Source organism: Plecotus auritus, assembly GCF_963455305.1.
Source record: "Plecotus auritus genome assembly, chromosome: 5".
Lineage (NCBI taxonomy): Eukaryota > Metazoa > Chordata > Mammalia > Chiroptera > Vespertilionidae > Plecotus > Plecotus auritus.
The window spans coordinates 161,171,999-161,198,119 of NC_137776.1; the positions used below are offsets into that span (position 1 = coordinate 161,171,999).

The 26,121-nt window shown below is 44.1% G+C and overlaps 2 protein-coding genes across 7 annotated transcripts in view; one reads left to right on the forward strand and one right to left on the reverse strand.

Annotated features, from left to right (window-relative positions):
* Nucleotides 1-26,121, forward strand: part of RNF20 (ring finger protein 20) — a 120,040-nt gene that overhangs the window by 53,369 nt on the left and 40,550 nt on the right. Inside the window, exon 1 of one of the 4 annotated variants that reach the window (XM_080667346.1) lies at nucleotides 9,354-9,374. The exons of the other annotated variants lie outside the window; for them this stretch is intronic. The gene's annotated coding sequence lies outside the window, so the exon portion shown is untranslated. Of the gene's footprint in view, nucleotides 1-9,353; nucleotides 9,375-26,121 lie in introns of those variants that run through there. 4 annotated transcript variants of the gene reach the window in all.
* PGAP4 (post-GPI attachment to proteins GalNAc transferase 4) lies at nucleotides 3,523-20,017 on the reverse strand. Of its 3 annotated transcripts, XR_013960557.1 has the most exons (3): nucleotides 19,839-19,977; nucleotides 5,810-7,472; nucleotides 3,523-5,350 (listed from the first exon to the last, which is right to left on the reverse strand). XR_013960557.1 is itself a non-coding variant. In XM_080667349.1 (2 exons), the coding sequence occupies exon 2, from the start codon at nucleotides 7,393-7,395 to the stop codon at nucleotides 6,184-6,186; it is 1,212 nt and encodes a 403-aa protein (XP_080523475.1). In that variant the 5' UTR covers nucleotides 7,396-7,472; nucleotides 19,839-20,017; the 3' UTR covers nucleotides 3,523-6,183. The 3 variants fall into 3 exon arrangements, 2 of the variants coding, with proteins under 2 accessions (XP_080523475.1, XP_080523476.1); XM_080667349.1 differs by having other exon boundaries at nucleotides 3,523-7,472; nucleotides 19,839-20,017; XM_080667350.1 differs by lacking the exon at nucleotides 19,839-19,977 and adding an exon at nucleotides 19,454-19,801 and having other exon boundaries at nucleotides 3,523-7,472.

Genomic DNA, 26,121 nt, shown 5'->3' on the forward strand with positions numbered 1-26,121 from the left:
CTGGTGCCTTCTGTAGAACAAACATGGTCTAAAGTGTTCCTGGCATGTCATCGTGAATGTTAATGTCTTCTTTAGTGTGAGAATTAATGTTTAAGTGTGACAACAAGGGGTGAATTTGGCTGAAACAGTTCTTTCTCTGATGTTAACTGGTAAGGTAATGGGATTCTAATCTCACCAAAGCATTTTGTTTCAAATGTGGAAGTATGTTTCTACATCTCGGCGCATTTTTAGGTAATAGTTCAGCTACAGTTTTTAAAAAGCTGAGTCGTCTGAATGTTGCTAACAAGATTTAAACATTTGTTAATATGGGGGTAAACCACTAAATTTAGATTTACGTATGGTTAATTTGTTAGGTGTAGTTCCTTGCAGAAAAATACACAAACCGTGATTTTGAATATGACAGACACACTCTATTTTTCTTAAAAGAACTTTTAAAAGTTAAATGCTTTTTTCTTTACTTGTTCAAAAGAGGAAGACCTCTGCACGCAGATTCCAGGAAGATTAGGTCCTGCCTTCTTTATCCTAAGCTGCATTGGAGGAGGGGCTAGATGAAAGCCAAGCTTCTTTTGCTGAACCCCAGCTAGCGATGGAGCCTGGCTGTGTTGGGGTTGAAAAGGAGTATGGTTGGGGACAAGAGGAATTGCCCAAACACGTTACCAGAACGAAATCTACACAGACCGGTTGACTTGTGTTTCAAAAGTATGGGCTTGAATGTACAAACTGCCATGGTCTGAAGTCCCCAGGCCACAGCGATGCCAGGGCTTACATCATTTTCTGGATAAAAGCAGAAAATTGGGGTGGGGTACATTCTTTGTCTAACGTGTTGCCAATGCATGAATTTTGCAAAGGACTCAATTTATTCACCTTTAAACGAAGCTACACTAACAAAACATCAAAGACACCGAAAGTCACCTAACAGATGACTTTGCCAAAGGCCAACCCTAGCACTCAGAGATACATGGTCAGTTGAAACATATCACCCATGTAACTTGAGAGGAGTTCATTGGTACAATGTGGGGATCATTCCTTCACTCTTTCCTGCCTCTTGGCCTCAAAGTCCCAGAACAGGCTGTGGTGCCACCGTGGGTGGTGGCCAGGTCTAGATAATTCCCAGCAAAATGCAGCTGTTGCAGCCTAAAGAAGAAAACCCCGCCTTCCCCTGAAAGTAGCACACAGGGACCCCCTCTGTTACCCGCCCCCCACCACACACACACACAAACTGAAAACAAAACCATAATAACAACAAAGAACAAGCGTAGGTGTGTGGTTGTGCAAGAAGCTCCTTTTTTGTACTTGCCATTCTGTCTGGAATGCATGCAAAATTCGTTTACAGAGTCCACCTGCACATCATAGCTAACTCCCACTACCTCCCTTTTTGTTCTTCTTCTAATTTTCTTCCTTAGGCCTATTTCTCTTCTTCCAATATTCCTTTTTGTGGGCAGTTCTGTTAGATATGACAAGGGTCTCAAGGTCTGGGCAGTTCTAAATGTTATTTCTTGCTAAATGTTAAAATATAGCACAGTATTTTTGCTGATGCAGCAGTAAACAAACAGGATGAGCTGGCAGGAACTCAAGAAAATAAAAGTAATCAACGGCAAAGAAGAAATCAACATGTAATTGACCAGAGTGTATGAGAGCAATACCAAGGCTCAGTTGGGGGAGGCAGAGCTTTGCTTATGAATCCCAGCTCCTTCCCTTGCTGCAATAAAACCACCTGTGACAACCACATCTTGTTCTCAGTAGAACACCCCAAGCAAAGCTCTGAGAACCCCTTGAGTTCAGTAGCAGTTCCACTGTAAATCCCTTTTCTTTCTCGTTCTCATTCCTTTCCTACTATGTGTCAGGCATTGCTCTAGGATTTGGGGAAGGATTAAATGAAGCAGAGAAGACCCCTGATATTGTGCACCTTATATATTCTGTGGCAGGAGATGGAGAGGAAAAAAATACCCAAAATAATAAATAAGGGAATTTCAGATAATGACAAGAGAGAGCTGTGAAGGGAATCAATCTGGGTGATGTGATAATGTGACAGATGGGCCTGGGGGTTAGAAAGGGGGGAGGCTGCTTTGGAAAGGAAGTCTGCTGCGGCGTGAGAGGGAGGAGAATTAAAATTGAGTTCAGACCTGAGTCATAAGAAAGATTCAGGCAAAGGGAAAGCATTTCAGACAGAGAGAAAGGCTTTGCAGCAAGAAGCCGTGCAGCAAATGCAAGGAACTGAAGGGAAGCCAGTGCGGTTAAGGCTTGGAGAACCATGACCGGAGCGATGATAAGACATGAAGTCGGAGTTTGCAGGGGCCAGATCACATCTGGCCTGGGAGGTAATGTAGGGGTTTGAGTTTACTTTAAACGTACAAGAATGCCAGGTCCTACCCAGCAAGGTAATGAATTATTTATCCAGAACACTGACTATCCATTGTTGAGCTCCTCTGCATTATCCACAGACTGAGCCTATAAAGATTTCATGACAGTTGAACATACATAAAGGATTTATTATATCAGGGAGTTTGGGACACACAAGAACAGCTGACAAATGTGAGCCCTCTGCTTCACTCTAATCATGGACCTCTTCTCTCATTTCTCTGACATAATAAAGCTGCCTCATTCCTACATTCTTATGCCACCTGTTCCTTGTTCATTTTTTATAAATTCATCATTTGCCTTTGTAGTTTCATATTTTTATCTCCAAATGATGAACATAGATGTATTTTAAAAATCAGTTCATTTATCCATATTTCCATGTAGGTCATTAGGGAAAAGGTCATGATGATTTGTTCCATTCTAAACCAAAAATTCCCATTCAGAAGCGATGACTCACATTGTTGTGAATCATCCAAGTACTGGGGTGACCTGCCAGTCACAGCAGGTCTCCATAGCAGCTCTAATATATTAAGTACTTTATTTTTGCCATTAGCACTATTCAATTTCCAACTGTCTTTGACACAGCCCCAAGGGTTTTCTAAATAAAATCCAACCGGAAAAAAAAACAAAAAACCAACAGTGACAGTTAATGAACATTTCTCAGCAAATTCCTTGTAGTTGGGATAAAAATAGCCAGATTGTTCAGGTGACTTAAAATTACCCAGTTTTATAGCATGTGTTACCGCAACTCACAATGAATCTTAGTGTATCTAAAAGTCCCACAGTAATCAACTCCAATTAGAATGCCTCTCCACCCAAATTAAGTTACCAATTAAATAAGTTCTCCCAAATGAGAAGTGTAGCCAAGGTAAATTAGATTAGCCCTATCATTACATAAGTCCTACTTGTACTCTCCAGTTACACTGTAGTATTTTTACCATTTTTCCTTTAAACAACAAAAAAGAATGCACGATTCATGTGTTTCCATTTAAGAAATTCAGTTATGAATTTTCAAGTGAACAGCCTATACTTTTGAATGGTACTCTGGAACAATACAATGGGGTGTGTGTGTGTGTGTGTGTGTGTGTGTGTGTGTGTGTGATATACTAATTGCCACATCACAAAAATCCATCCCATCGAAAGAAAAGACAATGACAAAAAGTCTTCTCAGGATACCTCAGTGGAATGGATGCTTTTATTTTAACTAATATGTCTACACAAATACACTCAGTCACAAATGAGAGCTCCTTAGGCCTGACTATAATTTAAACACTGAAAGATGAGCAGGACTGTTAAGAGACCTTCACTGACCTGGTAACCTATGTCCCTTGATATGGGAAGGGAAGTTGGGTTCTCCTCTAGTCCCCTTGCTTGGGATTAAATGAGAGACTTCAGCTTTGGTGTGAAGCTGTTAGCTGTCCTAATCAAGGACAATATACAAAAATTGGGCTCTAGGAATGAGGGACAAAAGGGAAGAAAATCTAGAAGTGGGTAGAGATAAAAGGACAGCACTGAGCTGCAGAAAATGTCCAAGGATGGCAGACTCTGGTTAAGATCAATGGGAGGAGATTCTTGGTGTATAGATAGAGAAATTAGACAAGGCAAAGATGGCCTTGGCCATCCAGAATGAAGGAATCGGGGGAGGGAGTGTCTGCATGTGGTAGACATCTGAAATAGAAACAGCAGAAATGAAAACCAGCAATGGTTCCGTCTTGAGCTTTTCTAGCTTAGATGTGGCTCTTCTCCCACTGGACAAATAAATTTTCATGAGGAGATCCAATCATTAATGCAATAAACTCTCATGAGGTCTATAGGTTGAGGGTGGTTCTATTCTCAAACATGAGGCTTGTTCTGTTCTCAAACATGGGGGTGGACCAGTTGCTGGGAGAGGAGGAATGAAGCTGTGGAATCCGAACATCTTGAATAAGTCATCTAGTAGCTCTGATCACTTTGGACATTCCTGGGAGATACATAACAGGTCACTATAACAATACAACACACACTGATACCTGTTTGTTCCCCAAGGCCCACATGACAATGAGTTTCTACCATCTTAGTTTACAGAGATATTATTCAGTCCAGGTTACAATCATATTTTACAAAAGAGATTTGACTACACAGATATCTATAACATGGATGGGATTAACCACAGGGGCCGGAAGTCAGAAGAGCTATGTTTCAGTCCTGCTCAGCTGTGTGAACCTGGAGTTGTTTAACATCTCTGGGTCTCAGTTTGTTCATTTGTAAAGTGTGGTGGTGAACCCACTGCCACCTCCACCCCCACCCCCGTATACTCCCTCCCTGTTCTTGAGAGGATCCTCACATGGAAGCTCCCCGTGGAAATGTAAACGCAAACAGAAGATGTGGCACTGAAACAGACTGGACAACTGCGTGAACTCTCATGTAACCATCTGTCCTCAGGAAGGGACATGTTGCCCACTGGTTCCTTAAGTCTCATCAAAGGCCATTTATTTGTAATTCTCGAGAAAAGTAATTTTCAGATGATAGTCTTGGAATAAGTTCAAGAGGTGTCTCAGATCACTTCCAGTTCGAATGGAAAATTACTTTGGTTGGAGGGGGGCCAAGCTGCGTTCCCTCCAGAAGCCACAATGACCAGTCAGCCTTTATTCTAGCAGTGGTTGGTCTAGAACAGCAGCTTCACAGGTGTCAGCTCTGTGTCCTATCTCATACTCTAAACACTACCATTAACATCTTTATTCAAAATACACTTGAGTTTTGTATACTTACTACAGGAGAGAAAAGAACTAGAATTTACCACGTGCCCTCTCTGGGCTAAGCACTTATAAGGTGTTTTACATACAGTCTCAAGGCAACTTTAAAAGGTAGGTACCACTGTCCTCATTTTACAGGTGAAGAAACTGAGACTCTGAGTGGTTATGACTTGGCCAAGTTCACACCACCAGGACATAAGAGAAATCTGAAATAAAAATGCAGGTCTTCTGACTTCACAGTCCATGTTTTCTCATGCTACCTAGGAGAGAGAGAAATGAGGGTGACTGGTTAGCCAGAAAAGTTAGGGAAAGGGATATGCAGTTAGTAAAGAGCTCACCTATTCAATACCATTCTGCAATGTCCAATTTTCAAATAATCAGAATATGACAGAAATCTTCAATATTAAGTCGCTAATAAACATAAGCGATCTGACTTTGATGATCCATAAGGTGCTTTCAGATTCTGCTGTGCCTTAAAGTTCTCACTAGCAATACTGGCTATCAGCGCACTGCAGTGCAGAGAAGAAAAAAGGCAGGTAACGGAAGCCAGGTCACCTGCCTCCATGCTGCCAGCCCTGCACAGCTTTTATTGGCTTTCATTACATCAGGTCAAGGAAACAAGCAGAATCTATCAACATGGTCCTACCTGTTTAGACATAATTCGAAATACATCCATTCTCATGCCCAGTGAGAAAGAAATCAATTCAAAAGGACCTCACCTTTCACTAAGTTCTACCCTTAACATCCTTAAACAGTCATATCACTGTGCACAGTATTTTTGGCAGTCCCTGTGTCTATCACGAAGCAGAGCTGAAAACAACTGGAGAATGTAACCGGCATTTTAACGCCCCCTCATTGGGTGGGTCAGACTGCAGGAGGCAGTGTGGCTGTGTGGAGGGACAGAGGTCCAGACCGGTGGCCAACTGCTGCTCCTGCCAAGGTTCTTGACTGGTCTTTTCCTCTGCTGTCCCAGTGCCTAGACCCCCAGCAACGTTAGACAACGAAATATCTGCAAGCGACCGTGTCTAAATAAGGAGCTCAGTATTTGAATCTCCAAGAAGCAGCCAATTCCAGAAAAGCTTTTCTTGGCCCCCTAGAGCAGACTGGGGTGAAAGTTGTACCGGAGGCTGGAGAAGAGCCCGATGTGTTTCACAAGGTTGGGTTCCACCACGTAGGCCCGCTCCCCCTTGGCCCTCAACAGTGAGTACAGGGCCATGTCCTTGCCAAAGCCCTGGTGGCAGTACACCTGGGACAAGTAGGTGAGGGTCCGGCGGGCCGCCGGGGCAGGGAAGAGCATGGCTGGGGTGCAACACTGCGAAGCAGGGACCACACTGTACAGGGAAGGGCTCAGCCGCCGCAGTTCCAGGAAGTAGTGCCTGCCCACCAGTTCCACCAGACCCATGCTGTACAGGGAGAAGAAGAGCAGGACGGGCCAGCTAAAGCCCGGACGGCTGGCAAACCGCATGTATATCCAGGTTAGTATGGGCCCCAGCACCATGCCCACACCGATCCACTCCAGGATCCGCATGGGCTCTGGGTTGATGTAGTGCTGGAGCCTCTCGGGATGATAGAGCTTTAGATAAAGGGCATCTCTGAGGTGGGACTCGGAGAGGCGAGCCCGCAGAAGGTGCTCCAAGACGGGGAAGATCTGCTCTTCTGGAATGGCATCGTCTTCCACCATCAGGACGTAGTCTGGGTTGTAGGTCTGCAGGGAGGACTCCAGGCAATAGACATAGTCCTGCTTCTCTTTCTCAAACGAGTTGGTCGAAGGGTCGTCGCCGTAATCGTCCTCAGTGCCCTCATAGCGGTTGGCCACGGGGACGTACTTGGACAGCAGCTTGGCATCCACATGGCTCACGCTGCGCTCCACGTTGCACAGGAAGAGCTGGTGCCCCTCGCACTGGGGGCCGCACTGTTGAAGAAGCCGGTGGAACTGGGACACCACCTGCAAGACATAGTGGAAGCCAGGCTGCCTGTCCACGGTGACGATGGTGATGACCAGCCAGGGCCGCGGGGTGGCCTGCCAGACGATGGGCACTGAGCCGTTGGCGGAGGGCAGCTCCTCAAAGTAGTGGAGGGCAGCTTCACCCTCTTTCAAGCTTTGTTGCAGGTAATCTTGGCTCATTTGGTTCAGATGCCAATGGCGAAGGTAGAAGTAAGAGTGTAGAAGCCGGTGACAGGCCAGGGGGGCCAGCAGGCCAAACGTCACCACGGTCAAGATGAAGAGCTGGACAGCTGTGCTGCCCCAGGAGAGTCGCCTCAGCCTCCGGAGGAGCATGGCCGCGGGGGAGGTGGATGTGCTCATGAGGTCAACTTCTGGTCAGGTCTGGTCCCAAGAACAAACCATCCTGGACTGTGGGCGCAATTCAGTGCAAGTCAAACCTAAAGAAAGAGGAGGTAGAGAATGGTAAAGGGACAGGACTCAGCGTATATCAAACCAGAAATTCCAGTTCTAGGTGGTGTCGCTATTAGAAATGAGCAGGGGTGGGGAAACCTTTTTCTGCCAAGGGCCATTTGGATATTTATAACATCATCCTCAACTTAAAAATTAGCCTGCTACAACGGACCTAAATAGATACTTTTCGCAAGAGGACAGAAGGAAGGCCAAGAGACATATGAAAACATGCTCAAAGTCACTAATTATCCGAGAGATGCAAATCAAAACAACAATGTGGTACCATCTCACACCTGTCAGAATGGCTATTATCAACAAATCAACAAATGACAAGTGCTGGCGAGGATGCGGAGAAAAAGGAACCCTCGTGCACTGGCTGGTGGGAATGCAGACTGGTGCAGCCACTGTGGAGAACAGTATGGAGTTTCCTCAAAAAGTTAAAAATGGAACTCCCATTTGACCCAGTGATCTCACTTCTAGGAATATATCCCAAGAAACCAGAAACACCAATCAGAAAGGATATATGCACCCCTATGTTCATAGCAGCACAATTTACCATAGCTAAGATTTGGAAACCGCCTAAGTGCCCACCAGCAGATGAGTGGATTAAAAAACTGTGGTACATCTACACAATGGAATACTGCGCTGCTATAAAAAAGAAGGAGTTCTTACCATTTGCAACAGCATGGATGGAACTGGAGAGCATTATGCTAAGAGGAATAAGCCAGTCAGAGAAAGATAAATATCACATGATCTCACTCATATGTGGAATATAATGAACAACATAAACTGATGAACAAAAACAGATCCAGAGACAGAGAAGCATCGATCAGACTATCAAACCTCAGAGTGAAGGTAGGGGAGGGTGGGAGTAAGGGGGAGAGATTAACCAAAGAACTTGTATGCATGCATATAAGCCTAACCAGTGGACACAGACACCAGGGGGGTGAGGGTATGAGTGGGAGGGTGAGGGGGAAATGGGGGGATAAGGACACGTATGTAATACCTTAATCAAAAAAAAAATTTTTTTTTTTTAAATTAACCTGCTATAGGCTCACGCTCCCTCCTGGGAGCACACCCTCGCTTTTCCCTTCTCTTCTTCTCTGACAGGCACACATTTTCTCAACCCTAAGGGACCCCATGAGACTTGCAGCCAGGGGAGCAGTGGGCAGCAGCAGTTCCTCCTGGGCTAAACCCCCAGAACCTATCCCCCAGGCCCCTTTTCTCTGACTCCTCCAGTGAGCTGACTGCAGCCCACCCCCCACCCTAGGCTCACTTCTTTCCCATAAAGCTTCCAGAAAGCCAACGCAGCCCCGCCCAGACTCTCCTGTTGCTTCCATCCTAGGCCCTTCCTGTTTCACTGTCCCAGCTTTAGTAAAAGTGCCCTCACAATCACCTGGATTCATGCTGTGAAATCTCTCCTGCACAAATTAAAAAAGAAGAAAAAGAAAAAAAATTAGCCTGCTTTATTTGGTCAAACATTTAATTAACTCACTCCTAATGCCTTGGCAGGGCCAGACCAGATGATTTCGTGGGCCTTATACAGCCCGTGGGACGGACATTCACCACCTCTGTATTAGGGACTTAAGTATTTTCTCCAGTGCACTAGCTTTGGTTGTATCTGCCAATGACCTCCTGGATTCTTTTGTTATTTCTGTGAGTAATGAAACCTTGGTACTCCAACCAAGTCTCTACATCTACAGATGCTTTGTGTGTTTTTTTTGTTTGTTTGTTTTTTGTTAATCCTCACCTGAGGATATTTTTCCATTGATTTTTAGGAAGAGTGGAAGAGAAAGGGAAAGACAGAGAGAAACATCGATGTGAGAGAAACACATCAACTGGTTGCCGCTGACCAGGTCCAGGGCCTGAGTGAGGAGCCTGCAACCAAGGTACGTGTTCTTGACAAGAATCGAACCCGGGACCCTTTGGTCCGCAGGCCGACGCTCTATCCACTGAGCCAAACCAGCTGCAAGCATGTCAAACTCAAAGGCTAACACGGGCCAAATAAACAAGGTTTAAGTCTCTGTAGGCCGCAACAAAACAAGAGCTTCAATTTTCATAGAAACGTAGGTTTATTTCGATAAAGACATGCTGAATACAAAGGGCTGAAATAAATGAGTAATCGTTAACATAAAATAATAGTACATTTTAATAAAAATTAGTGTTTTTCTTCAACATTAACTTACCAGACACTGAGTAACTGCACATATTAGTAAGCGTAATGCAAATAAACCTACTTTTTTTGTTCTCCAAAAGTGAAATATTTCCTGTTGCACACATGAAACATGTCAGTACAAGATTAATGACATGGCAATTGGCTGCTAAAATATTCACTGCTAGTATTAGTGGAGAGAAATGGTGCACCTGTGCGTAAGGCACGTAAGGGAAATGAATGCAATGATTATAGTAATCAGTCATTAGCGAGTGTTGTAGATTGTTATTAATAACTAGAGGCCCAGTGCAAGAAATTCGTGCACTGGTAGGGTCCCAAGCAGCTGCCGGCCACCGTGGGTACTCCCTCCCTTCCCCTGGCCACCTGCCGCCGCTGGCCAGGGCCTCCCTCCCTTCCCCTGGCCGGCTTGCCCCCTGGTCAAACTCTCGGAAGAACTCCGGTCGAGGGGACAATTTGCATACTACACTTTTATTATATAGGATTATGTATAACAGGATATTGTACCAGTATGTGTTGGTCTGGATCCCAACTTGGCCACTGAGTGGGAAGTCACTTCACTCTCCACACCTTGAATTCCTAACCTCAAAAATGGATAATAATACCTATCGAATAGGGTTTCTGTGAGGATTAAACGTGTTTCAGAGCATGGGCAATGGTGTGGTGATTGCGGGGGAAGGGGGGGGAAGGTAGAGGTAGAGGGTATAGAATTCCAAACATCTCTACAGTGCAGCAGGTCCTCAAATGACGTTGTCTACTTCTAATATTGATGAGATGCTGTAGGAACCTAACTCTTATTTATATCAATTAGAGTCTAAGGTAAAATTGGTTTCATTATACATTATTTCCCTTATCGTGGTCCACAAGGCCCTTTATGATCTGGACCCTGCCTTTCTCTGTCATCTGGTTGTACTGCCTCCCTTTCTCAGTATGTTCAAGACTAGAAGTTGGCAATATCTTTCTGTAAAGTGCTAGACAGTAAGTGATACTTTAGGCTTTGTGAGTCACACACTGTGTCTGTTGCATATTCTTCATAGACTTGTGTTGTTGTTGTTAATCCTCACCCGAGGATACTTTTCCCGTTGATCTTTAGAGAGAGTGGCAGAAGGGAGTGAGAGAGAGGCAGAGGGAAACATCCATGTGAGAGAGATACATTGATCAGTTGACTCCCACATGTGTCCCGACAGGAAGAAGGGAACTAGGTGGCTTAGGGACTAGGGTGAGATAAAAACATTTTATTAAATACCTATTTACACCTTTAGGTTTAAAGGTACTGACTTACAGAAAATAAATTTTCAACTTTAATATATTTGACATAAAGATCCAATCCCAGCAATTTTATGTATAACAGGAGCTTGTTACAATTCCTAGCTAACCCTTGGTTCAGCCAGCCTCCCCCAGCAAAACATAAGCTTATCTGTCTTGATCACCATGGATACCCAGCACCTAGCACTCCTGAAGGGTAAAGTCCACAATGTTTACTAAGTGAACAAACTGATTGAGGGCACACCCTTACACCAGGTATGATTGGAGAGGCCCTGAAAGCACCAAGTTCTCCCAGGCCCTCGGCTTCCTGCTTGAATTGTGTAGGGCAAGCATGTCAAACTCAAAGGCTAACACGGGCTGAATAAATAAGGTTTAAGTTTAAGTGGGCCGCAAAAAAACAAAAGCTTCAATTTTCATAGAAACATAGGTTTATTTTGATAGAGACATGCTGAATACAAAGGGCTGGAATAAATGAGTAATCGTTAACATAAAATAATAGAACTTTTTAATAAAAATTAACATTTTTTTCTTGAACATTTACTTACCAGACACTGAATAACTGCACAAATTAATAAGCGTAATGCAAATAAACCTATTTTTCTTGTTCTCGGAAAGCGAAATATTTCCTGTTGTGCACACCAAACAAGTCAGTACAAGACTAATGTCGTGGCAATCGGTTGCTAAAATATTCGCTGCTAGTATTAGTGGGGAGAAATGGTGTGCCTGTGCATAATGAATGAATGCAACACCATTAGAGTAATTAGTCATTAGCGAATGTTGTAGTTCATTACTAATAATTATATATAATAGGATGTTGTAAAAATTAAGTTACGGAATTTTTATTAGAACGTTTCTTACATACCGTTATATTGGATGGGCTGCAAAAATATTAGTTGTGGGCTGCATGCGGCCCATGGGCCGTGAGTTTGACATGCTTGGTCTAGGACAGTGGTTGCCAACCAGTGGTCCGCGGACCACTGGTGGTCCATGAGGTCCGAAAGGTTGGCGACCACTGGCCTAGGATCTTGCTAAGGGGCCTGGTGTGCTTGCAGGGCTAGCTCCAGAATTTCTGTACGAAAGAGACTTGTGTGTTCCAGGTAGCAGAGGGGAGGGAGAGGACTTTCTTAAAGCTGTGTTTAAAAAGCAAGCAAGACGATGTTCCTTAGATTTCGTTATTTATTGGGATGGAAACTAAAGAACCTAGTGCTGATATAAAGAGGACCTTTAATCTCAGGCAATTTCCCTACTGGGAGCAATGAAATCATTAACATCTCAGAAATCTTAAAAATCTGGCGTGAGACTGCTGTTCTACTGATGATTAGTGAAGGAGCGGAGTTCTGTTCAGAGAACACATGGTCCCTGCTGACACTGATCAGCTCTTGCCAGGGTGATGAACAGCCCCAGACATTTTTTATCCTCTCCCGAGGATGATTTTTATTATTGGGGGGGGCGGGGAGGAGGGAAACATTGATGTGAGAGAGAAACATCAACTGGTAGCCTCCTGCACACTCGCCCACTGGGGATACAACCTGAAACCTAAGTATGTGCTGACCAGGAATCGAATCCGAATCCAAAACCTTTTGTGGTACAGGACAACGCTCCAACCAAATGAGTCACCTGGACAAGGCAACAGCCCCAGATGTTCATAGCTTACAATAACAACATGCATTTCTTGGTCGCTGGTCTGTGGGCAGCTACAGCTCAGCTTGGGTCCAGCTCCAGACTGCCGGTCAGAATCAGGCCACTGCACATACATCCCATTCCTGTCAAGTTGCAGAACGGCCACCTGAGCGTGCTCCTTTGCTGGATGGCAACTATACAAGAATCAAAATATGCAGATACATTTACAGCCTCGCTTAAGTGTGCCATAGGTCAAGTCCACTCACCATGCACTGGCCAAAGCAGTGAGCCAGAGAAAAGTACTCCTCCACAGAGCAGAGGAAGGGGAAGCAGCAGACTGGTTTCTAAGCCCTCAGGATAAAAGATAGGATCTCGCAATCTGCTCAGAGAGTCTGGGAAATTTCTAGAATGCTCGCTCATAAGGCATCTGGCTCCCTATCATGATATACTATATAGGTCAGAACAGGCTACAGCAATGACCCCAAAGTCCCAGGGGTTTATAAAAACTGAGGTTTGATTCTTACTCACATTACTTGTCCATTATGGGTCCAATGTCTCTGCTCTATGTCATCTACACTCCAGGACCCAGGCAGGCAGAAGTGCCTCTTCCCTGAACATGGTGGTTTTGTGGCAGAGGGGAAAGGGACAGATAGTGAGTCACATGCTGGCTCTCAGAGCTATAGCTCAGAATCACTCACATCATGCCCACCTACATTCACTGACCAGGGCAAGTCACTCAGTAACTCTGAAGTACAACAGGGCAGAGTTATGTAATCTTCCACAAGAAAGGGGGTTCTAAAAACATGTGGCCAAGCCTGAAGTGAACGACTAGAGAAATGTATGTCTCTCCAGGGAGGGGCAGAAAATGTCTTGAGCAACAATGCAATCTAGCACACCCACCTTCAGCCATGGGAGCTGGGATCAGATCCCCCATTCAATGATCAGACGTCTGCTTTGCCTAAAATCCAGCTACATGACGTCACGGAGGCATTCAGGACATGTTCTTGTTAGCTTTTAAAACCTCTTCTTAAAGGATTTAACCAATTGCTGCACAGTGGCATGCGGTGACCAATACCACCTAAAATTTAGTTCACTTTACTGACCTGGTTTTAAGATAACTGGCGTTAGGAGAACAGACCTGAAAGCATGGAATTTTCCATTGGTAGTTTGAGGGAAGGAGTTCTCCACTCCCAGCCCAGTCATAGGGGTGGGACAGACGAAGAGCTGTGTCTACAGTATCGCTCTGATTGCCTTTTCCAGAATTCCATGGTCTCCATGATGATGCCGGCTCAGGCCCATACTCCAACAATGCTGTCTACTGATTGGCATCGGGTCAGGTGGCCTGGAAGCAACCCTACCTTCACAGCCCCGATTCTAAGGCACAAGGATTTCTGAAATTCTTGTCTATCCCTTGCTAGTGCACTTTGAAACACAAACAGTTCCTAAACTGGATTATGCCTGTTACCATGTCTAGGATGGAGCTGTCAGGGAAGGCAATGAAGGACAAAGACACCAAGAAATAACCATGAAACAGGGCTAGGATGAATCAGTGGAGCGACAGTGGCAATCACATTTTAGTGCATCTTCTGAAAATTAAGCTGAAGGGTCACAGGAGTAGGGGAGGCAGAACACCAGGCTGAGCTGAGCACCAGGAGATAACGACCCTGTGACACGTTTCCCAAGTCAGCCTCCTCCACAAACCGCACCACCACTCTCCAGGCACCTGGTCCAAAAGACCAGGACGTTCTGACTTCTCACGCCTATCCAGTCACTTCCCAAGTCCTAGCCATTCCTCTTCTCTCCTCCCCTTGCCCTTCTTCACTTCCATTCCCTGGTTACTCCTCACAACCTCCATCCAGGCCAGCTGACTGCAACAGGCTCCCAAAAGGCTTGTGACTTCCAGAGTGAGCTGTTTTGGTCCCAATGAGACAGGACAGAAAGAAGTTAAGGGGAAATCTCAACAAGTGGAATGAGGATGTAGGAGCAGAGCTGACATCCTATCACCAGAGCCCCCACTTCTGTGCACGATCAAAGGGAAACAGTTTATCCAAGAACCCTCTGAGGTGGTCTCAGAAGTTAAGGACAACAAGGCCCCCTCCCAACCAGAGGCAGAGGCAGAATTTGGCACAGCAACGCTTAGCAACAACCGCTCGGGCCCCAGAAACATGTAAAGTCACAAGAAAAGATAGACCACGTGGGAAACTCACCCGAGTTGGCCCATGTCCATTTCGATGTGAACTTTTGCTTCTTTCACAGCCTCACCCTGGCCCTGGCCTCTTTCTTTTTCTCTGCCTGAATAAAACTTGCTTTGTTCTCATTTCAACCAGTCTTGAAATTTTTCCTGTGCAAATCAAGAACCTGGAGGTCACCTGACAGGAGTCCCTGACAGGAGTCCCTGACCCGCAGGCCCGGGGCCAGCCCCTGGCACTGAAGCGACCTGGTAACAGCAACACTTGCTAATTAGGGGAATTTGTGTAAAGAGATCATTTGATCTCTCCAAGGCTGGTTTGCCTCTCTGCAAAATGGAAAATAAAAGCTATCTCATTTATGGAGGTGTTGTGGAGATGACATGAGACAAACCATTATGAAAGGCCTTTGTCAGACACAAGACACTGTGCAAATGATGGGAATGTTTTATATTACCAGCATCTGACACTCGGCAGCACAGGTCTGAACGTGGCACTCTTATTCTGTAGAACTGTTCAAGGAGTTCCCCAATGACTGTAGAATGAACTCCAAATTCTTCACCAAGATTCTTCACAATCCAGTTCCCACTATCTCTCCAGACCCAATTCTTCTCCCAGAGGCTACATCAACCATGAGGAGCCAGCTCAGATATACTCTTCCAAAAGCCAACCCTGATCTCTGCCGACCAGAAAAAACCTTTTTTCTTCTCAAGTGCTGGGGCACTTTACTTGAACTTTGAGCGAAAGACATTCCTTTGTCACTTTCTACTTTAGACTGTACCTATTTATAGCTACCACTTATTAAGCTCCAACTACATATCCAAGTATTATACTAGACTCACATTATTTCTTTGGACCAAAATAACACTCTCAAATAGTAATGGAACTAATCCCATTTAGATGGGGGGTCGGGGGGGAAGCTACCAACTTCCAAACAGGAAATTCAAACACAGGACAAATTTCATAGCCCATGTTTTTCCCATGGTGCCTGCTGCCTTCCATGGCTTTATTCATGGCCCTTGGAATGTATAAAGCCCTTGTTAGTGGATTCAGTCTGATTTATCTTTGGTTTCCCTCACAGACCCAGCACAGTACTCCACACACAGAAGAGGCTCAGTACCTGACCATGGTCAAGTCAGTTGACCTCTATGTGCCCCAATTCGTCAGCTATGAAATCGGTCACATGAGCACAGATCAACTCATTTCTAACATTAGAAATGATAGAAGTCTTTCAGAACGTGGGCAGTAACAACATTAATATGTAAAAAAAATTATATAAATACACGAATCAGTTCCATCTAATCAATCACCAAATTAACTAATGGGATAAAAGATACCAGACAAAGTGGTATCTAAAATACACAGAAATAAATTTAAGACATATGCAGAAATATGCAACATATTATAAGAAGAGCATTTAAAAAGTCTTTAATAAATGGAGAAAAATAACATTTCCCCAGCTGTAGAGACTCACTAACGGAAGAGGAGATAGGGGTCTTTTTCTCCAAAATTCATCTCTATATTTAACATAAGGTCAATTTATTTCAAGAGGAAGTGGCCCGGTTCAACAAACGGGCACTTTCATATCAATTGGTGCAACCTTTGGAGGGAAAGTTGGAACGGTATCTATAAAAATGTTATATGGACATACCCTTTGACACAGAAATTCTACTTGTAGGAATCTACCCTGCAGAAATGCAAACACATGCTACCAAAGATGGATAGGGAATGTCCGGGGCAGTTTTGTTTGTCAAAGGAGGAAAGAGAGAGAGAAAGAGGGCAGATGTTTAGGATAATTACACCAGAGGATGATATGGGACATTAAGAAGAAAAGAGAAAGGTTTACATATACTGATAAAAGAGTCTTAGCTAGGTCTCTGTTATGGACTGAATGTTTATGTTCCTCAAAACTCATATATTAAAACCCTGATTCCCAGTGTGATGGTATTGGGAGACAGGGTCTTTGGGAGGTAATTAGGTCCTGTCCCTGGAGCTCTCCTCATGGGATCAGTGCTTTTAAAAGAGAGATAGGTGAGAGCTTGCTTCCTTTCTCTGCTTTGCCAGTGAGGACACAGCGGGAAGAGGTGGCCTTCTATAAACCAGGAAGAGGGCCTTCACCAGAACCCAACTAAACTGGCCCCTGATCTCAGACTTCCAGCCTCCAGAACTGGGAGAAATGTTTCTGCTGTTTAAGCTACACAGTCGAAGGTAATTTGTTACAACAACTGAGCAGATTTAAAAAGTCTCTAAGGGAAAAATGCAAACTATGTCAATGCAAACTGTAGAAGAATGTTCACAGTCTGATCATTTTATTTGTAACGGGGAGTATAATTTATTAGTAGTGCGGAAGAGATGAAAGTATGGGGGATGGAGGTTTCCTGTTCTGCTTTCTATATTTATGCAGAAAGCATATATTACTTTTGCAATCATTTGTTGAATTTAACAAATACCCATTCAACAAATACTGAGTCCTGTGTGTCAGGCTCTGGGAGGGTGAAGGTGACCCTACGCAGGACCCTTGTTATCAAAAACCAAGCAGAAAATGAACGTAGTTTGTTTTGGTGGAGCAGGAAGAGGTTGGTTCCCTTAAGCAAAGTAGTCTAAAGATCATCTGGAGTTAGTACTAACAGAAACTGCTAGGAAATGCCTCTTTGGTGGCACATATACTAAGATTGGAAGGCTATATTGAAAATTAACATGGTCCCTGTGCAATGATGACATAAAGCTAAAGGAGTACTCCATAATTTTATTATTGTGATGGTGGTTACATTTGACAAAACTCATTGAAATATACATTTAAATTGTGCATTTTCTTGCACATAAACTGTACCTTAAAAAAAAAACTGATTTTTTTTAAACCCAGGAAAATGATGATAGTGGGTAATAAGAATCTGCCAAACCAGACATTAAACCTCTTATAAATCTTCAGTAATTAAAATTTGGTGCACTGACACCAAAATATACTGAAATAGATGCAAAAATCCACATACAGATACAAATGTGTCATAATTTATTCTATCATAATTGTAGCAATTTAAATCAGGGGTAAAAAAAAAAATAGGCTTAATAGGTTTGCAGCAACTGGCTAACCAGTAGCTCTCCATTTTACAACTCAACCTAGAATAAATTCCACATTTAAATTTCTAAATGAAAGCTTTAAAGTACCTGGAGAAACTACAGGAGACTATTTATATAAACTTGGGTTAGGAAAGGCCCTTTTCAGCAAGGCTCTCAAGCAGAAACGATAAAGAAAAAGAATAATAGATTTGACTAAATAAAAAGTTAAACTTACATATGGTCAAAGATAAAAAACTGACAAAAAACATTAGGGAAACTGGGAAAGGCTGTACAACATAAATGACAGAATTACTACTTTAATGTGTAATATATAGTGTTTAAAAATCACGAACAGAAAGTCCACTGAAAAAGGGGGCAACAGCCCTGGCCGGTTTGGCTCAGTGGATAGAGCGTCGGGCCTGCGGACTGAAGGGTCCCAGGTTCGATTCCAGCCAAGGGCACATGCCCAGGTTGTGAGCTCGATCCCCAATAGGGGGCGTGCAGGAGGCAGCCGATCAATGATTCTCTCTCATCATGGATGTTTCTCTCTCTATCCCTCTCCCTTCCTCTCTGAAATCAATAAAGAAATATATTTTAAAAAAAAGGGGGGGACAACAGAATTAAGTCAATTCACCCACACAAATGCAAAAGGCCAAGACATTTAGGAAGAGGCGTTGATTGCCCCTGGGACAACACCACCTTGGAAAAGGTGGTAATTTCCCTTGGGTAATCAGACATGCAAATTAAAACGATTTTTTTTTTTGGGGGGGGGCATGTTATTGGTTTAACTGTGTGCATGCAGGGAAAATTTAACATATCCAGAAAAATCTCCACAATCTAAAAGATGAAGTTTAAGTTATCTTTATTTTCTCCTTTACATTTTTGTTTGCTGAATGTTTTGTAATAAACTCTTTCTTTAAAAAAATTTCTAACAATTTTAGTAACGTTGTGTTAGACTTGTCTCTTCTCACCTCCTCAAGTACCTGGTAGAGTGCACTCTAGAAATGCACCCCCAAAAGGGCTCTTCTCCCTTACAAGGGGTTTCATTCTCTGGGGGAACTTCGCGCAGGTCTGCACGGTGAGACCCCTGGAGCCGCCCGGCGGACCCCCGTGGACCACAGGGGACGAGCAGGGGACGCCCGGGGTCACGCCCAGCCGGCACGAGCTCTCGCCCTCCGACCCCGCGGGCGCAGTGCGGCACCGGCACCGGCGACTCCCGAGCCCAGGCCAGGGAGCGGGCGAGACAAGCCGGCGCGGTCCTCGCTCTCCCTCGTGCAAAGCGAATGGGAGCGGAAGACCAGAGTCCCGGATCTAGCGTCGTCTGCCGCTGACCTTGGGCAGTGCCCGCCGCGCTTGGGCCTCAGTTTCCACACCCGCAGGCCCAGGCTGACGGTCTTGATCGCTGCGCTGGCGCCCTTCGGCCGGCCTTTCCGGGACCTGGGAGGGTCGCCTTCCCGTGCCCGGTCGCCCTTTCTCGGGCCCCGGGCTGCGAGGTCGCCCGCAGACACCCATCACCGCAGCAGCGCGTTAGAGCGCGCCGGGCTGGCCCGAGGGCTGGAAGTGCCGCGGCCCTCGCCGCGGGCGGGCGGCCATTAGGCAGTCTTGGGAGGCTGCTCGGCCCCGCCAGGCTGAGCAGGAGCGGGGCGGGGGAGGGTTGAGGGGGTTTTACCTGGACTCGCACACGCCCCGCTGGCACCTTCCTGTCGGCCTTGCGGCGCAACCAAAGCGGGCGAAGGGTGGGGAGGCGCCCTCGCCGCGACCCTCATTCATTCCTGCGCTGACGCGGGCCCCGGCCACGCGCGGGGAGCCCTTCCAGGGTCCCCACAGTTTTCTGTTAGGAAGCGGCCGGCTCCACGGCTTGGGCCAAAGCGAAGCCCGCCTACCCAGAGCGCACGACCCGGCGCAGGCCCTCCCTGGCTGAGCCAGCCCGCAGCTGCTCCCCGTGCCAGCGGCGGCCACCCCTGATCCCGGTCCCTGGATCTGGAGTCTCTCCGGTGAGTGCTCCAGTCGCGATGCCAAAGGTACTGGGAAGATCGTGCGCAGAAGAAACCTACCCGGCGGGGGCGGTCAGCTCCATCCTCTGTGCACCCGGAGGGCCGCCTCTGGTGTTGCCTAGACTGGCTGGTTCCGTCCCATGCAGGAGCCACTGCCGAACCCAGAAGCGGTTTGGGGGCGCGCCTTAGCCTCGCCTCCTCCCGCGCCGCGCCGCGCAGCTCCATGTGACCTGCGAGCTGCGGAGCGAAGGCAACCCCCAAAGCTAAATTGGGATAAAAATGACGGCGAAAGGCGCCAACTGATGGGCAGAGAGGGAAAAGCAGGCTCAGGGCAAAGGAAGTTGAAATGAGGTAGGGATTGAGTCTCTGCGCGGTTCGCAGCCTCAGCTGTTTGCTGGAGGGATGTGTTTTTGCCAATAATAAAAACAAAACAGGTTCAGAGACATGGAAGCATGAAACAGACTGACAGATGTTAGAGGGAAGGGGGAGGCGGAGGGGAAAAGAGATTAATCAAAGAATTTGTACGCCTATATGCATAACTCATAGACACGGAAAAGAGGGCGGTGAAGGTCTGGGGTGGAGCTGGAGACAGGTGGAGGGAGGCAAAGGGGAAAATGGGAGACGTCTGTAATACGCTCAACAATAACAATACGTTTCAAATAATAACAACGGACACCACTTCCACCCCCAGTCTCCACTGTATCCAGCTTTACCCCAGGCACCTTATGAGCATTCCCCTAGCTATCACTTCACTCCTGTACCTTAGGGATTGCCACCCCCAATTCTCAAATGATGAAAGATTTGAGAAGATAATTAGCCAAGTGCAACCCTTATTCCAGAAGCCAAAAATGTAAATATTTATTTAAAAAGCAGAAAGATCACCTAGCCAAGCATGGGGTTTAAGTCTGTAGCTCTTTCCACTTACCTGTCAGACTCTCCTAGGAGAGGCCTTGGTGGTTCATTTGAGTTGGAAGCAGTACCATCCCCACATTTAATTTTGACAGATAGATGATAACATGCCCATCTTACAGATGGAAAAATTGGGGTTTGGCCAAATGAATGATCTTGTCCAATTGACAGAGCTGGTCAATCTAGTCTGCTAGTTAATAATGGAGTGGTTATTTGCTGGGCACTGTGTAAAACACAGAATTCACATGATTTTAGTACATACAACAATCTTATAAGGAAACTACTATTACTATTACTATTACTATTACTATTACTATTACTATTACTATTACTATTACTATTCCAAGTTAAGAAAACTGAGGCACAGAGGGATTGTGAATTTGCATGCCGGGCGGAAAAAAACAAAAGAGAAAATACTGAAAAAACGAAAGATAAATTTTTGAAATTAAAAAAGAGATGAACCTGGCGGATGTGGCTCAGTTGATTGAGCGATGTCCCATGCACCAAGAGGTCACCGGTTATATTCCGGGTCAGGGCACAGGCCTAAATTGCAGCTTGGTCCCCAGTAGGGGACGTGCAGGAGGTAGCTGATGGATGTTTCTCTCTTATCCATGTTTCTATCTTTATCTCCCTCTCCCTTCCTTTCTCTGAAATCAATTTTTTAAAAAAAGATGAAAGGAATGTCAAAGAGGAGAAATTAATAAAAAAAATTTCACAGTTAAACACATTTTAGTGACATTTAAGAATAGAAAGGGCAAAAATTCTAAAGGCTTACAGAGAAGAACGTATCAACTACACAGGAACAAATACCAGATTGTCATTAGATTTCTTCAACAGCAATCATGGTTGCAATAAGACAGTTGGAGAAAGGTTTACAAATTATTAAAGAAAGAAAACTTATTATCCAGAATTTTATATCCAGCAAACTTATGCAGATGTGTAAGCATGACAAAAATGTTCTCAAGTACAAGCGGTCCTCACTTTTGCACAGTAGTGCAGAATTGAAAAATGATTGTGCATGCTGAAATCATACAAAACCATTTAATCAATCAGAAAACATGATTATTCCATGACCTTAACATTTTTTTTTTTTTGCCAAAACTTTAAAAACTCTCATACTGTTGGTTATAAAAACATTCTTACTGTCTGGGAAAATGAAAAAAAAAAGTCAAACTAATAATTATTTAGTACATTATAATTTACATTTTAGAAACATTGAGAATTAAATTTTTTTGGTAAAAACATCAAAAGTAATTTAAGTAGTGCTTGCCCTTTTCGATGTATAAACTGCCTCCTAATAAAAAAGTTACTCTATCTTTAACTCTTTATTGACCACTTTGAAGTTCTGTCTTCCTTTGCTTAAATTCTTGGTGTTGCCCTTGAAAAAGGCTTGTCTCATCAATATATAATATTTGGTGATCATTATAACCAGCTGTGTGTGTTCTTATTTCCACAAAATGCGGACTCTGACCTTGAACTAAACTTAAAGCTTTGTGCTGATCTCAGCCTATCAGTAGCCAATGTGTGGTTGGACTAGCCCTGGTGGTCTTATTATGATTACAAGACACCCTTTTCCTGGTTACATCAGGAAACTTAAAAAAAAATAAAGGTTTGTTATTTACAGGACCTGGAAGTTACACAGCACACCCGGGCCCACACAACAGGTCTCTGGTAGAGAGACAGAGGGTATGCATGGGCCTGAGGTTCTGCTTTTATTGGGGTTGAGGGTGGGGGCCTACGGTTTCCAGCTTACTCTTTTTTTGGTGAATTTAAACCTTAAGGGTAAGAATTTAAAGCCCGGGAAGGAAAAAAAAAAGCACAAGTGGCCCAAATGGTCAGTCACTGAAACCTAACAAGGTATCTTAAGCAAAGGAGCCTCAGTCCCAGAGGCGGCCTGGCTCTTTATCTGGTCTTGTGACTGGAAATGTGTCTGTTCCATATGGCCATCATTGAAATGGATGCTTCTTTGAAGTTTATGCCTCAACAACCAAAGCTTAAATCCGGCACTTGCATTACAAAAATGAAACACACACACACACACACACACACACACACACACACACACACACAAAAACTGTCAGTGCTTACACTACAGGTTTCTTGGTGTACTTACAGATTACTCCAAGGGTTAACAAAACTCCACCCAGTAAATGTGGAGCTCTAATTGGCGTTAAACAATCGGGCAGCAACTCATCTAGCAGGCAGAGAGACACTCCAAGGGTTTGCACAAAATGGAAGCCTTCTACAGGAAGGGTTGGCAGGGGGATTTTTAGTAAAAGAACACAAATGGGTTGGATTTAATGGATTATTTTTAGATCAGGACATTTTCTTTTGGGTGGAAGGGAATGGCTAGGGTTTTATCTGCAGATTGCCTCTTGTTCCTCGGGGGAAATGGGAGATGTGGAGAGGGCATGTAACATTACTTTGCTCATGCGTGACGGGTTGATAAAGATTATGTTTCTGGGAGAGGTTGAAACTGCAATTAAATCAGGTATTAAATCTAGGTTTGGCATCTTGGGCGTTAGCACAAGGAAAGCCTTTGGGGCCTATGATTCTCTCTTAAACACTAGCAAGTCAGCTACAAACAAATAAGTTTACGCAATGAAATGAAATGTAAGTTTCCAGTAACCAGTGACAATGCAAAGCAAGGTACTTGCTCATTCATGTTTTATACACCGACTGTGGGCGAGCTGCTTGCTCGGTCTCCGGACGTCCCTGATCAGGAATCAAACCTGCAACCCAGTTACATGCCCTTGACCAAGAAGTGAACCAGAAACCCCTCGGTGCTTGGTCCTGCGCTCTAACCACTGAAGCACACCACCCAGCCTGGTGTAGAGTTTTTATCTATACACCTATTCCTCTGACGTGATTACCCTTCAGCAATACCTTGTAAGCTTATTTCATGTTAACAAATACAGCTCTCTATCAAACTTTAATGGTTAAATAGAATTCTATGTTATAGACATATATAGACATCAACCATATTTGGGTTGATTATAAAATATAAAATTGTAAACTGTGCCATGATAAACATTTTTCTATGGTTACATTTCAACAATTATTTGACTTTATTTTCTTTAGAATACATAATTAGAATTATGTACTCTGATAGCTGGATCATTGTATATGACATTTTAAACTTTTAATACAAATTTACAGATTGATTGGCACTCATTTTAAAAGTAGGACAGCCTTCATAAGAATAAAAAAAAATACAAAACAACATGTTCAGTACTTCAGATATTTTAGCATTTAGCAGCTTGATACCACATATCTCTTCCTGTTATTTTAAATGTTAAGGTCACATTTCAACAAGCTGATTTAATTAGGTTTGGCCATCAGTCAGTTGTAAGTGTCCACACACATAATTATTAATAAAAATGAGCACAAGCCAAAAAAAAAGGGGAACCATATGGTCTTAGAGGGAAGTAGTTTTCAAGGTTAACTGAACATTTGAAATGCCAGTGCAGTGTCAAAATGTGCTCCATGGCCCGGACATGTTCAACTGATAGAATCTTTATCCTTCTACCTTTGAAATGGCTGTTACCCTGGCATCCAATTACTTGTAAAGCCTTACTCAATTATAAGCTACAAATGAACCCAGCTTCTAGGCTGGTGCATAAATTATAACTTGAGGTTTTAGTTCAATAAGTAAGGCATAACGACGTGATCCATCGTGAAGGGTGAAAGTTACCAACCAGAAGTAAGAATAGGGAAGGGAGGCCACCTGAACTGCCTTCCACCTGATCGAAGTAAGATCTTCGTGTCTCCTGCTTTATAAATGTCTTCAACAGGATATAATATCGGCGTCCTGCAGTTAAAGGTCAAGCAAGCTTCAAATGAGAGAGAGCTGCTTTTGAGAGGTAACACATCAACTTTAGTTCACAATAGTTAGTATGTGTGTGTATGAGGTCAGTGTTTCCAGAGGTTCGGAGTGAGAGAAGAGGGAGGAGTTGGCTCAGTGCCAGAAGGATCATGGAGGTGGCTCCCCCTCCGCTCCCCGCCCCCAGAGGACTTCACAAGAGCTGGGATGCTGGAGGCAGTCTGCAGATTTCACAACTCTGTAGTGACTTCACTAACTGTAACTGTTAGTCGTCAGTGGAGTCAGCTTTATTCTTCCTCTGAGGTATGGAAAAGGTGCTGATAAGACAAGATTCTAAACATATACCACTGGTCCTGGTCATATACCTCTGCTCATGACCTCCTTTTAACTGAATTTGGCCACATGCCTCAGGCACCAGAAATTCATATCTTTGTGTAGCAGAATGAATGTGAATGACATCTTAATACATGCAATTTGTTAGAGTCAATAAATGTTTAAATTGATATACTATGTCAGCTATATTGATATCAATTTTCCTTTATTGATCTCAGAGTAATTGAAAAGGTAGGGAATGAAAAAGACTAGATATAACTAACAATCATGAACCACACAAGACAGTATATATACAATTAAGTAATACATAGTATTTTTCAAACTTAAGTAATGTACAGACCCCTCTCTAAAGGAAAACAAATTTCTCATGGACCACGTTAGTATTTACTTAAATTATTTTTGTTATAATATTAGCTAAAAATGTATAAACATAATCTTGGTATATTTACAAATTGAATATAAATAAAGCCAAATAAGCTTTACATGAACTATTTTTTTTATCTGACACTTACTTTGCTGAAATTCAGACCCTTCTTGCAATGTGAAAACAGCATGATATAGATTCTTTGGTGTTCAATGATCCATCTCACCACTCTTGACTAGTCATCAGAGAAGATGCCTGATCTCTATCCATGTGAATTCTCTTGAGACTTCTATAAACTCCAGGCGTGAGGGAAGGTATGCCTGGAAACCCAATTGCCCCAAATTTTTGCTCTGAGGGATTGAACTGAACAAGCGCAATGACCCTGGGCTGGGATACTGTTTTTAAAAATTCTGTGGGTTTTATTTGTGTGTGTGTGAGAGCATTTAAGTTGTAGGCTCTTAGCAATTTTAAATTATACAATACAGTTAATTTTTAAAAATGAAAAAGAGATCATATATAAATCACAGTGAAATGTTGGCTCATTTTAGCACCCATAAGTTTAGATACATTTTTCATTGTGAAGCTGTAGCATCATTTAGCCAGCACTTCGTGATAGGTACCATTAATCTATATAATAAAAGCCTAAGTGACCATCATGGCGGAATGACCAGTCTCGATGATGCACACTGACCACCAGGGGAAGAGCTGCCCCCTGGTGGAAGCTGGGCTCATGGCTGGTGAGCAAGAGGCGGTGGCGGGAGCCTCTCCCGCCTCTGCAGCAGCACTAAGGAGCAGCGAGCTGGGTGGTAAGGAGCGAGGGGTTCCAGACTGCGAGAGGGCACAGGCCAGGCTGAGGGGCCCTGCCCCCCTCCCAGTGCACGAATTTCATGCACCAGGCCTCTAGTATTAAAATA

What these genes read in the sequence shown, in the direction of transcription:
- PGAP4 (XM_080667349.1), bottom strand. Translation starts at nt 7,395, where the DNA reads ATGAGCACATCCACCTCCCCCGCGGCCATGCTCCTCCGGAGGCTGAGG.